The 13675-nt window shown below is 43.3% G+C and overlaps 1 protein-coding gene across 5 annotated transcripts in view; it reads left to right on the top strand.

Annotated features, from left to right (window-relative positions):
• The window catches only part of mymx (myomixer), a 34059-nt gene extending 20673 nt beyond the window's left edge, over nt 1-13386 (top strand). For 3 of the 5 annotated variants that reach the window (XM_088086523.1, XM_088086524.1, XM_088086522.1), the window contains exons 18-34: nt 87-281; nt 711-863; nt 1770-1987; nt 2316-2499; nt 2584-2739; nt 3072-3458; nt 3707-3826; nt 6144-8066; nt 9519-9653; nt 9770-9844; nt 9936-10022; nt 10129-10220; nt 10332-10417; nt 10515-10578; nt 11470-11690; nt 12245-12391; nt 12494-13386. In XM_088086523.1, coding sequence (XP_087942649.1) covers nt 87-281; nt 711-863; nt 1770-1987; nt 2316-2499; nt 2584-2739; nt 3072-3458; nt 3707-3826; nt 6144-8066; nt 9519-9653; nt 9770-9844; nt 9936-10022; nt 10129-10220; nt 10332-10417; nt 10515-10578; nt 11470-11690; nt 12245-12391; nt 12494-12747 — 4497 coding nt within the window. In that variant the 3' untranslated portion in view covers nt 12748-13386. The remainder of the gene's footprint in view (nt 1-86; nt 282-710; nt 864-1769; nt 1988-2315; nt 2500-2583; nt 2740-3071; nt 3459-3706; nt 3827-6143; nt 8067-9518; nt 9654-9769; nt 9845-9935; nt 10023-10128; nt 10221-10331; nt 10418-10514; nt 10579-11469; nt 11691-12244; nt 12392-12493) is intronic. The other 2 variants (XM_088086526.1, XM_088086525.1) reach the window with 2 other exon arrangements.
• The last annotated feature ends 289 nt before the right edge of the window (nt 13387-13675 follow it).

The raw sequence follows: 13675 nt of genomic DNA, 5'->3' as shown, positions 1-13675 counted from the left end.
AGGTTTCTAGATATTTGTGTGAGAGATGTCAGCCAAAATCCTAATACAATGACAACTATCTCTCTCTTTCTCACTGTAACTAACAGCCTCTTCACAGTGAGATTTCCTCTGCTCCTACATTGCTGGGACTCCAAAGCAGTGGCGGTGGTGAGCCCCTGATAGAAAGCATGGGCGACCCTGTGGAGGAGCTGCGAGAGGCTGTGGAGATGCTAAATGACACTGTTAGGGAACGAGGACGATCGCAGAGCCATGACCAGGCCATCCAGGAGCTGCTGAGCAAGGTGAGGAGATAAAGCCAGTTTATATTGAACTGGGAGTTCCAATTGCAGTTCATCAAATTAAAGTTATAATGACCTCAAATGATGCTAAATGGTTTTTAAGTCCATCCACTTATGTCACAAACAGCTGTACAAACCAATAGAGCCACATCTGGTTTCCTTTTGTCTGTGGCTATGTACTTTAATAGCCCCCAAACGAGCCACCACTCCCCCTCGCATGAGTGTTTTCGCGTTAATTCGATTTATTCTTGGTAAGAAAGCAGCACAAATGTCAAAATAGCACATAATACACACGCCTGGAAGGGACTCCATGACACAATTTTAAACACTAACTTGAAATGTGGCTCTCATTGGAAAACAAATAATACACAGTGAAGCATAATGACTTAATGACATCCTACGAGTACTCATGATGACTTTGCGCCTCGCCAGCACGCCAGCCTGGCGGTACATGTGGAGGAGTGCTTGTGCTACAGCAAGGAGCTGAGCCTGGACATCCTGGAGAAGGAGACAGACATGGCCGTCCAGTGTGAGCCAGACCGCTGCGGCCTCGAGGCTCTGCAGGAGAAGCAGGACCACCTGGAGGTGAGAGGAAGATGGTGTAAACATTGAAAATGATTCACTGGTGCTAATGCGATCCAGTATTCCATCTCGTTGACTTTGGATTATTGAGCTTTGTTTGGTGTAATGAAAAAAGTAAAGCCCCCCCCCCTCTCTTTCTTGCTCTCCAGCACATTGTTCCACAGTCTGTTTCCTGTTGTGCCAGATTTTCTCACATCTAAAAAGACGGGGCTAGCCCACCCCGCTGTGCTCTGTTTAATTTATTATATAAACTTCACCGTGCAATCACACACATAGAGCGTGCAAAAGTTTATTATTCACACGGGATATTTATTTATGCTCGTGTGAGTCATTGTTCTGTTAGTTCTCAATGTGTGTGTTTGTGAGTAAATCTGGTGAGGTGTGTTTCTGTTTGCCGGGGGTCAGGGGGGTTGAAGTTGTGAGGTTGGTAAAGTCCTGTATGAGTCATTTTCGGGCAGTGTTATGTTTATCACACGCGCACACACACACACACACACACACACATACACATACACACACACACACACAGCTGTCTGGACTTGATACCATTGAAGAGCAAAAATGACCTAATCTCCCAAACTGAAATAACTGTGCCGTCAGCAGACAGGCATTCAAAACTCAGTGTTCTTCAGGCTCTCTGTAGCTGAGAAACGTTATGAGGCATTACTCCCAGAGAACCCTCAACACTATTAATTACTGCCTCGTCAAAAGAAGAGAAAAAGTGGACAAGATCGCTCGCTTGTTATAGCGTGGCAGCACATATGCAGACCATATGGTTCTCTAGCTGAATGATATGCATAAAGCTACAGGGATGAGGTCATAGGCATACAGAGATACAATTGGTACAGGCTGTTTGAGTGATACGGGGGATGATGAAAGATGATAGATTTTTATTGTGATTCTCCACAGATTGACTATGAAGTCATCAGGGAGGAGGTTAAGGAGCTGGAGAAGCAGACTTCTCGCCTGGAGGAGCTGTGCCCGGAGAGAGTGCATGTACTCGGGGCAAAAATCCAAGCTATGCTGCAGGGCTGGACCGAGCTGGGGAAGAGTGTGACAGAGAACAAATCACGTCTGCAAGAGTTTGTGCAGCTCCAGGACTTCTTCAGGAGCTACCTCGCCATGATGTAAGTGGGGCGTGGGGATGCTGTGACCCCTTTCTGCCAGACATTCTTTCGTAATCCTCTTTCGTGAGAACATCTGCCCATTACAATATCTTTTCAAGAGGAGAACAGGATGTTCTCGTTGTTGAGCACAGGTCCCTGGTGAAATGTATAATTTAAGATGTGCCGAGGAGGTCAGCGCACGTTTCCTGGGCCGAGTGTGACAAGGCGATGAATGTCTGTCCTATCAGGGAGAGTCTGGTCATTCTCATGTTTTACGAATGTATGGCTTTCCTCACAGACCTGCTCCTTGTCTCCTCCACCACCTCCTCCCCCTCCCCACTCTGAATAGCTCATGGACAGAAGACACCAGGTCACACATTTTCTCAGATACCGCCTTACATTTTGGGAAAGATGGCCAGAGGCCACTGGCTGCAGAGCTGGACATGCAGATTGAGCAAAAGTTTGGGGAGTTTGATGAGCTGGCGAATACGGGAAGGAACCTTTTAGACAAAGAACACCACCTCACACAGATGGTGAGTATGACTCACTGCAATCTTTGAATACATTGTTGGTTTTATTTTTTCTGCTTTTTACAAACCCCGGGTAATGTCTTACAGGTAAAAGAGCGCATGGAGGAACTGAGGAGTATGCTTGGGTGGATTTTAGTGCACTGGAGGGCCCAGAAACAACAGTGGCTTCACAAGAAGAGCAGACAGGAGTCCTCACAAGATAACATTTATTCTGAGGCCACAATGTGCTCTCCATCTTCAGAGGTAAATAAGCAGAGAGGCATTTTTGGGACACACTTGTATGTGTGGAAAAAAAAGGCCTTGAAAATCATAACATGTATCTTTTTTATGTCATATTTCACACATGAAAGTTTTTTTTAATCCCAAACAATTTATATTATAAGTAGTTCTGAAGATTTAAAATATTATAATCAATAAAACAATAAATCATCATAATAAATCACAAAACTTCAACAATCATAGGAAGAAAGACTGATTGGCTGAGGATGAAGAGTGGGAAAAACAATACCAGTGCAATGCTTTACATTACCCATGTGAATATTTGATCATTTTTCCTTCCTTGGCTTCCTACATAGAGTTCAACTCCTGAGCTAGAGGCCCACCAGTCCCACCAGTCCCACCAGTCCCAGGTGATCACTGCCGATGAAGACAAATCAAAGGCAGGGGGAGACAGCCGGCCCTCATCCCTGCCGCCAACACAAGCTGAGCAGCAGGAGGAGAAGCAGTTAGAGGATGGGTATGAGGTCATGAACAGCATCGGACCACGGGGCGGTGAGGCCACCTCCTCGGAGTCTCCCAAACCCTCTATCGTGGTTCTCAAAGATCCCAGCAGCCCCGCTTTAGGGGGAACAGTCAACCTCATTCTTAGCTTTGGGGGACAGGGGGACAGCCAGGTTCAGGTGCTCGACCCGCCTGCTCGGACGGATGAGGTAGTGGAGGAGACCTCTGAGCCTGTCCACAGGGTGAGAAACACACTCATCTCTTTACACTAAAAATCACCAAACACCATTATGGGATGCCACTACTATAGCTACATAAATTTATCCCTCAAAAGCACTGAAGCAAATGATATTGTTGCTGTTCCTGAAATGCAGTAACATCAGCTCCCTGTAATGACACTGCATGGGATCTCCCTCTTTGTCTATCTGCTGCTGTTCCTCCCTCTCCTTTGGCCTTCATGTCTTCCTTTTTCCCTCGTTTTCTCCCTCAGCCTGCTGTGCCTCAATCTTCTGCCTGTAAAAACTTTTGGAGGCGCTGCCAGGGGCTTTTGGAAAATACTTTGGGTAGTTTAAAGCGAAAGAGAAAGATTTATCGGCAGAGTGCAAACGAGGTAAATTGCGCGGTGTGAGTTGGCATTGCATGCTGGGTCTCGAAGTGTGCTGGGACTGCATGCTGTGTGTAGTTGTTTTCTGGGGGCAGCATGCTCTACTAACCCATTACAAGGTACAGCCGGTCTGCAGCTTTCCCCCATGTTGCTGCCCCGTCTGTAAGCCAGACATGAGCGTGAAAAGGAAACAAGTCACGCCAAAGTGCTATCATATTTGCCCTCGCACCATCTCCGAAGTCACCGCGGCTGGAAAATTTAAAGTTAATGTGAGAAAAGTGAGAAAAGATAACAAACTTTTACTGTCAGAACTCACAATTTCCCACTTAACTGCAGTCATAAATGCAAATCCAAAACCAAATATATTCTATTTTTAATGAAGCACAGTCTGTCGTTATGAGATGGGAAAGAGAGATGCTGCTTTTACGATCCACTTGTGAAAATATAAACGTAATGAATGAAGTGTGGCAATACAGAATATCTCCAATTAGTGAACAAAAATCGTCTCTGTTTCGTGCTTTAGAGAGAAATATATTATTGTTATGTTACTGTCATCAGTTTGTTACAAGTTACTTTAATATATAGAATACATTTAATCAGATATATATTATTCTGCCAACCCAGTGGTGTAAGGTGGTCACAGCTGGCCCCACTGCAGGCTGGAGGCTTCAAAGTAGCGACCCACAAACTGATGTTTGATGTCAGGGTAGCTATGTCCATTAACTTTACAGTCTTTAGCCTAAACTAGCTAACGTGTTATGTTATTTTCCCATCACATGATCCAGAGACCTTATATTGAATAACACCAACACACAAATTTGACAAAAAATACCAAAGAAAATAAAGAATAATTCATTTATTTATTATTTTTTATAGTTTATAAGCATATATTTTATAACATATTTTGTCATAGATTGCTATTGACTATTTTACAAACAAAAAAAACATGATGGAGATAGGTTTTGTGTTTTCATTTTATAAATTTTATGGGAGTTTTTCATTCAACAAAAGCATATTGCAGAGATGGCAATCTGATTAACTTGCAAGGGCTCATTTTCTGCCCAGCGTATTGTTGGAGGGTCCACTCTCTATGGGCCCCGGTGCAACTGCCCTGCCTGCACTGTCTATACTCACACCCCTGTGCCAATCTAAAAAGTTGAAGTTCAAATTGTATGCAAAATGTTCTTCATAGGTGAATTTTATTTAGAAACTGGACTGCAAATTGTTTCTAACAATAGACTGAACAATCTTGGCAGTATTGATATTTAAAGTAGCCATGTAAACCATCACACATTCCAACCTTAAAAAGGAGGAATTGTTTGAGACACTGAAAACAAATGTGTATATTTTGGATTGTGAGTTTGAATCCATCTTTGCAATAATCTGTCAGTAGTCATTTTGTCTTGTCTAAACTCAGATAAATGGTTAAATTCCCAACTGAAAACCCCAGTGAATCAGTATGTTTACACTCCAACTTTCCTCTGACATTAAAAACTTTTCTTTGGAGCTTAACTTGCTCAATGAGCCAGGATTTAAAGCTGGAGAGTGCCGATGGCAGACACAGAATGAGGGTGATGAGTAAGAAAAGCACACACAGTCGTCTCCCTGCTGTGAATGTTGACAGACGCTTTCTCTTCGCCTTCTGTCATTTCACCACAAGCCTGACGCAAACCTGCTCTTGTTTGGCTCTCCGCGGCTTTGCCTCGGTTGTGTTAAAACAAGTGACCTCACCTTCACTTCCTATGAAACTTGCACTCCAAAATGGCTCCCAGCAGGAGTGCGTCCCCAACGCCAAGACGGGCGCAGTCATTAGACAAAGAACTGGTGCTGAACTTTTTAAGAAAGGCCCCCAGACTGCACACCATGATTTATAGTCTGGGGCTTCCACAGAAACAAGAGATTAGTCACAGAGTTGAAAGGTCAAGCCATTACAGCTGCATATGACGGCATGTGCAGCCACATGTGATTTTGATTAAGTCCTGTAAGTGTGCGATTGCAATCGTGTTCTTTTGTCTTTTCGTCTAATTTGTATGTATGATTTGTGTTTTTTTATACATCTGCATTGCTGTGTGAGGCTTGTACATTCCTGAATCCATTGTTTCTTGGGTGTGTGGGATGTAGAGGTTAAGAGGCTGATGTTTGTGTCTGAAAGGTAGCTGATTGTCTTGGTCAGGTTATCACTCATGTCATCGTTCATCTGTTACACATAAAACAGCTCTTGTTCTTGCCGAGGGCTCTGCGGGGTTAACTGTTTGAGATAAAGCATTTACAGCATTAGTGGTAAGAAAGTTCACACACGCCTAATATCCTCTTCTTTCTCTAGGTAAGTACCTACTTGCATGTCAAGGATAACAACCTGGCTGTGGCCCCTGTGTATGAGAGTATCACCCTGCCTCGCCAAAAGAGCCACTCTGCAGCCTCACCTGCTTTCTCGCCGTCCTCCTCCTCTTCGCCGCCGTCCTCGGCACCAGCACCTCAGACGGCCAACGTAAGCTTCCACCCTTCAGCAGGGAGCGGCTCCATCTTTAGCAGCCTTAAGAGAATAGGCAAGAAGAGAAAGAGGAAGAGGGATGCTCGCAGACACACGATCCAGAAAATCATGGGTGTGGAGGAGCAAACAGAAGGGATGCCTCAGCATGGCAGTGAGACGATCACGTATGACACACATACATGGCCCCTGAAAGAAGGCAGGAGGAAGAAGAGTTCACCACAGAGTGGGGATGGAGTAGAAGCCTATATGAAAAACCCCCTCCTGAAGGATATTGATACAGAGTGTTCAGGAGAATACAGCATTATTCCGTATGCTGAATCAGGGGGGCCAACCACAAATCACACAAGAAGCCACTGCAGATTCCTCTCTTTGGGCTCCGTGCTGAGCTTTGACCTACCTAAGGACATGACTCTCATCCCCAGCATTCAGGACATCATCACCATTGCCCCTCCAGAGTCCAAAAAAGGAGCAGGGACTGATCCGGACCCCCACTCCCAGAGACTATCAGCCCTGAGCTCTTTCAAACAGACTCGACCCACTCCTGCCGTCACACGCAATTCAGCAGAAATCAGCTCTCCTGAAACTTCGATGGTCGTACTGAAAGATCTGCCTGATGTGGACAGGAGTTCCCAACCAGCACCTCCTCCTTCTCCGGGAGACGATGAGGATCAGACTGTGCCATGTAACGACCTGTCTGAAACTCAGTTCATTCGGCATGAGGATGCAGAGCAGGAGTGGGACAAAATGTCGCCAGAGGTCAAAACCAGCACAGCTAAAAGAGATGGGACCGACCAGCCTTCCCAGCTGCCTATTTATGTAAACCAAACCCAGAATACAGCTGTACATAAACACAAATGCCCCAGCGTCCACACGCTCATCCGAGACCTAAATGGACACCAGTACCATAAATGTGCAAGACACCAGTGTGCGTGTGAAGACAGTCCTGGACTTCACTCTTTGAGCCAAGCTTCTCACATGGTGGTGAATCTGAAGTCGACAGTGAGTGTGAGTGTTCGTCAGGACTCTGTTGACTCTGGGATCTCCACCTCCAGCAGTATCAAGCTTTGCACCGATGCTCCGTGTGCAGATAACCCGCAGCCCAAGGGCATGGTGGGGAGGCTCATGTCCTTTGAGGTGGGAGGTATAGACTGCGCTAAAACAAAAGAGGACACTGTAAAATCATCAAGTCCATCAGCAGACCTAGCAGAGCCAGAAACAGAGCCCGTCCGCCTCGATCACCAGCAGTTTGAGGAGGAAGAGGAAGAACTGGAGGACATCTGGAACCAAACAACTAACTACAGACAGAGCATCTGCTCCGACATCATGTACCAGCCCAACCAGGGAGAGTCTGAACCTTCAGAGCAATCCAAAGAGCCCCTGTCCCGCTCACCTTCACCCAAGACCCCAGCTGTGCTCTACAGAAACCTGGTCACAGCCTCAGCACCCAACCTCCTCGTGGCCGAGTTCAAACTGCCCCCCTATCTTCAGAGCTTGCTGGGTTATGACAAGGAGCCAAAAGGTCACCTCCCCCCTCTGGCCACAGGAGATAGGAGGTCCTGGGCGGCCTTTCCTAACAGGGAATCAGCCAGCAAGACCTCAGTGACAGTGAACGAGACGGCATCAGATCCAGTGAAGCTGCCAGATGTGGGGGACAATCAGAGATATATTTATCAATACAGAGAGGATGAGGAGGAGGAGGAGGAGGAGGAGGAAGCAAAGGTGGGGGAGGAGGTGGATGAGCACGGTAGTTCGAAGGTGAGGTTAGCATTTGACATACTGTAATGTTGAAAGTTATAAGACTGGATCAGTTCACCCAAATAACAACAAAAAAAACATTATTTCTATTGATATGTAGCATGGGGATAGTTTAGGTTTTATTTGCTCGGGTTTTAAGATATCCATATTTCCAATCCAATCCAAATTTATTTATAAAGCACATTTAAAACAGAGTTGACCAAAGTGTTATACACTAATAAATAGATTTTTTAAAAATAATAAAATAATAAAGAAAAAATAGCACAAATATCTTAAAAATGTGACATATGACATAAAAAACAAACTGACAAAAATTCAATAAAACCACAAGGTAAAACCACAAAACTGTCAACTCTCATATAACGGCTGAGAATGCCAAGGAGAACAAATTTGTTTTTAAACCAGATTTACAGCCAAGGTGGGGGCTAGTCTAATCTGGGAGGGCAGCTCGTTCCAGAGTTTGAGGGCCACGACAGCAAAGGCTCTGTCTCCCAGTGTGTGAGTCTTGTTTTTGGGATGATAAGGAGTGATTTGTTAGCGGACCTTAGTGACAGTGATGGACTATATGGCTGTAAAAGGTCAGAGAGGTAAGAAGGAGCCAGCCCATTTAAAGCTTTATAATCAAACAGCACAATCTTATTTGGGATTCACCAGTACAATAGAAGGGATTCAAATTTAGTTTTTAATCCAGACAGAAGTACAGGAGACAGATTGTGAAAATAATCATGTTTCTCCGCCTCCTCATAGTGTTTCTTTTGGCATTCGCTAGAGTGAACACTATCAGACTCGGGGAGTCTCTAGCTCTGGTGTCAATCACTGCTCATTGACTGCAGTCAAACTGTCAAAGTAGGCAGGGTTGATCAAATATGATCAAGATTCTGGTTCTGCATTGGCTATTTCTCACGTCAAATGCTTTCAGAAACATATTTTAGTGTACTGTTTAGCTGTAAAATGAGAGAGCTTGTGATTGCCATATTGGAAGCAGTTGAGCCAAAGCAAAGCACCGCCCACTGGCTGGATCAGTTATAAAGTGTTTTTATGTAATTTGGATGAACTGAAACTTTAAACCACCCTGTCTTCTTATTAGAATCCTAATTAATGCAACAGTAATACATGTTTATACAATGTCAGAAAGCATGTCAGCTATTCTTAAGTGAATACAAACTATTGTATAGTCAGTTTGCCCAAAACCTGTAGTTGTGGTCAGTATCTTTAAGAGTGTTGCAGTGTCAGTATTAAACACAACTGCATGAGCATTCATATATTGTACCTTTATTTACTTTTATATCTTTGACTACATTTACAGTTTGTTTCATTTTCTTTATTTTTTCTTATGTTTTTATATATCCTTGAGGACTCTGAAAGGCGCTATATAAGTCTGATGTATTATTATTATTATCATTATTATTATTATTATCAGTGATGAATGTGGACTCTTTTGTCTCTGAACAGGACCAGTCAATGAGTCTACTGTCAGTTCATTTGGGTTTGGATGGTGTCTGTCAGCAAAGAAAAGCCTCTCACAGCCTGGACGACACCGAGAAGCAGGAAGAATCAGCAGCCACACGAGGGCGCTGCATCACCCTGGTAACAATGACTGCTATCTATCCAGCTCTTCGCAATTTAGAAGCATGTCTCTTCTGATTAACCACAGAGCAGAGTTTCTCTTTTTGTCTAAATGTTGTTAATTTCAACCCTCTCAGAGTGGAAGGCCTGAGCTGCAATCTATGGAGGGAACGCTCGAGAGGAAGCACAAGCTTCAGCTGGGAGGAAAGAAAGTAAGAAGGCTCGGTTTTATGTAGAAGCCAGCACAGTCAGCAGATGTAAAGCCCACAGTCAGCAGCACACACTCTTATCTTATTTTCACAGGCTGCCTCCAGAGGCTGGAACTCGTACCATGCCGTCCTATATAGACACACCTTGTGCTTCTACCAGGATAGAAAGGATACACTGAGGGTAAGCAGAAAAACATACAACAAGAAGAGCCCAGGAGAACGGAAATGATAAATAATTGAATTGGAAAGTATGACGTCAATGATGATCAATCTGTGCTGTGCTGCAGAGCTCTGCATGCGGCCTGCCACTGAACCTCATGGGAGCTGAGTGTTCACCTGCGCCAGACTATACTAAAAAACCCAACTGCTTTCGACTACAGTAAGACTTTAACAATCACTGAATCACAGTGCTGATGTTTTATAGATGGCACAGACAGCTCTGGGTTTGACCACTCTGCCATCGGTAATAGTTGTCTTTTATGACCCTTAGGCTCCGTGATGGATCTGAATATCTGCTCAATGCCTCCTCACGCTTTATGATGAGGAAATGGATGATGAAAATACAAGCAAACACAGGTAAACATTATATTTTAAAGCTAATGTACGCTCATTTTGAACTAATATGAAAGCATTGTGATGCAACATAATAACTGGGATTTTTTTTTCTTTAAAGGTCGGAGTGAGTCAATGTCTTCATTACCAAGTGTCCCAGTGGATCAAGACCTCCCCATTTCCTCGTAAGATATAACAGTTTTAAGGGACAGTTCACCTGGAAATCAAAAATACATTTTCCCTTTTACCTGTATTCATATTTATCAATTTAGGATTGGTCTCGTGTGAGTTGCTAAGTGTTAGTGATATTTGCCGCAGAGATGTCTGTCAGCCTTCTTTTAATATAAGTAAACTATATGGCATTCGGTTTGTGGTGCTCAATGAGCCAAAATGTACATTTGAAAAACTCCACAGCGATGTCTCTTTCAAGAAAGCATGATGCTGTTACTAAAGATAATCCACAGACCTCGTTGTGACTTTCACGTAGAAATTATTTTCTTTTAACCGAACTACACCCACCAACCGTGTCACTGCGCAGGAGGAAGTGTGCATCTACTCATGGACGAGAGAATCGTGTCTCTGACAGCGTGAGATGGAAACATTAATGGTGAACTGTAATGATAGCTAGCTCGGTGGTGCTAGGTAAGCTCGCAGTAGATGCACACTTCCTTCTGCACAGTGGTGTAGTTTGGTAGAGAGAAAATAATTCCTACATGAAATTGCTCACAACAAGGTCTCTGGATTATCTTAAGTAACCAGGTTGTGGTTTCTGAAAAGAGACATTGCTGTTGAGTTCTTCATCTATATTTTTTGGCTCTTTTAGCACCACACACAAAATGCCATCTAGTTCCATTATATTGGAGAGAAGGCCGATATCTCTATGACTGATATCCTTAACACACTGCAACTCACACCAAAACAATCTAGATTAATAAATAGCACTACACGTAAGAGGAAAAATGTGTATTTTTTTGAGTTGGGGGTGAACTTTCCTTTTTACAGCCTCCAACTCTCAATGCCTCTGATCTTTACAATAAGGTTTTTTCAACTTAAAAAATATCCCTCCTCCCTTCCAGAAAGCCCTTTCTCTGCTCCGATTGTCATGGCCTCACCAAATGCCACTGCTCCTCCTCCCACCAAGATGTCACCTCCACGTTCCCAAGGCGCAAACTGCCAGGTTCTGCCCAAACCAAAGAGATCATTGTTCTCACTAGGGAGTTCAGTCACTTGCCGCAGAGTCATTTAAGGAGTGTGGATGAGCAGTCGACAATGTCATCGTCAGATGGAGGCTGCTGTGGTGAGGCCTTCTGCTAAGTTGATAAAAAGATAAAAGCCCCACCCTCCGTTGTTGGCTACTGAATGGCCCCACTGGGCCACTGCTTGTTAGGATGATCTATTGTGGTAGTTATTGATTCAACAGTAGTTTTATTCATTTTCCAAACAATGATTTTATTAAACAAGCTGGTGAGGCTTGCGCCATTACTCTTGAGCTCAAAAAGGAATTCATTCAGCTTTGTGGTAAATCAGACTGCGATGATATGTGCACTAGCAATGAAATAGTGAATGGCTGTTGCAGGTGTAGTATGTACCACTAGGGGGAGCTAACGCATTGTCTTACTGCATATTAAATAACTAGAGAATCACAGGACTGCTCAGAAGTAGCTCACATTTGCTATGACAGTAAGTTTCACATTTTATCACTCAGCTCCTCTCGTCCTGAAGCTACAGTGTGTAGTATATAATAGTAGTTCTCCTACAGCTTTGCACACAGGAGAAGTTTCAGTTCTGCCACTGGATCCTACACACTACACCTTTAACCTCTGCTTTTAATGATGTCTTGTCCCTCTCTAGATGAAGATGAAGACAGTTTAAAGCAGACAGTGACTCACAGACTGTCTGGAGCATCCAGAGTCAACACCTCTCCCTCCCCTCACTCCCCTGTCTCCAGCAGTCAGGATTGGCTAAGCAACAAGCGTCGCTCCCACTCCTTCACATCAGGTCAGTTTGCAGTTATTAACCTACATCTATAATGTGTCTGTGAATCATAAACAGCTGTTTCTCGGTCTGCTAATGTTTCTCTCTACGTTTTTTTTTTCTCAGCAACATTTCAGAAGATCAAACCTATGTCACACACCCCTGGTGGAAGAGGCTCCAACTACTGTGTGACTCTTGTTGTTGGAGACAAGTCATCAGACAGTGCGTCCATAAGCAGGCGCTCAGAGCCCCCGCTGCTGGCTTCGGCCGGATGGCAGCACGACACCCATCAGGACTTGGCTCTGAGGAGCTACGTCAGCCTGCCACGACCACGCAACAAGTCTGTCTTCAAAAAGTTCTTTGGGAAAAGGGACCTCTGAGTTTAAAAAAATGATTTTACTAATAAAGTGTTTATAAAAAGTTTCCAATGTGCAGTGCACATAAAACCAAAAAAAAAAAGAGAGAAAAAAGAAATGCTACTACTGACTATATTTATGAGCGGAAGAGCTACCATGGTTTTATTTTTGATGTGTTTTATAGAAATCACTTCAAGTCTTTTTTTTAAAAAGTACATTTTATGAGTGTTTATATTCTTTTTTCCTTATTTTTCTTGTCAAGTGAAAGGAACAATACTGCGTGAGTGTGCACTGTGTAGTTGTAGATTTGATGGATTGAAAAACCATATTTTCTTGCCAGCTTAATGTCATATTTTAGTTTTATTTTTTTGATTTTTGTGTAATTGGTTTAACAGCCTCTGTATAAAGACACCTAGAAGCTCTGTGGAGAATCAGCTTAGAAACCAAAATTCAGGAAATAATCACAATGATATTGGAATCAGTTATGACCAAGTATTATCCTCAGCTCATGACCTTTACTTCACATGTACAATGTGTGGTGCACCAAAACATTGTCTTCATACTAAAACGAGCAGTTTGATACTGCTTGAGCTTGTTTGATATTAACACTTTTCAAACACTAATTGCAGCAAAGGCTATTCATAATAAAACATTAAAAGCCAATGATGTGCTTCGGCTTTGATTAATAGATGAAGATATGTATTTTTAATTCAGTTGTGGTGAAGATGTATGTTTTCCAAGCTTTGTTGTCATCTCTGGAGACTTTGAAGTGAAAAGGCTTCGATGAATAGAGAGATTAAAGGCCAGGCCAGGCTAAGAACATCTTCACATCATTAGCCTTTCTTTTTGCATATTAAAGACAAACAAATCCGCAATCAACAGCATTAATGTTGAGGAACCAAACATTCTCTGTAGACATTATGGCTGCATAATGAGTCATATGCATAAAGAA

The sequence above is a fragment of the Plectropomus leopardus genome, chromosome 13 (genome assembly GCF_026936395.1).
Source record: "Plectropomus leopardus strain MGB_pleo_1.0 chromosome 13, ASM2693639v1, whole genome shotgun sequence".
NCBI classification, from domain to species: Eukaryota; Metazoa; Chordata; class Actinopteri; order Perciformes; family Serranidae; genus Plectropomus; species Plectropomus leopardus.
Note: the sequence above shows the minus strand (reverse complement) of the source record. Positions and strands in the feature narration are given on the sequence as shown.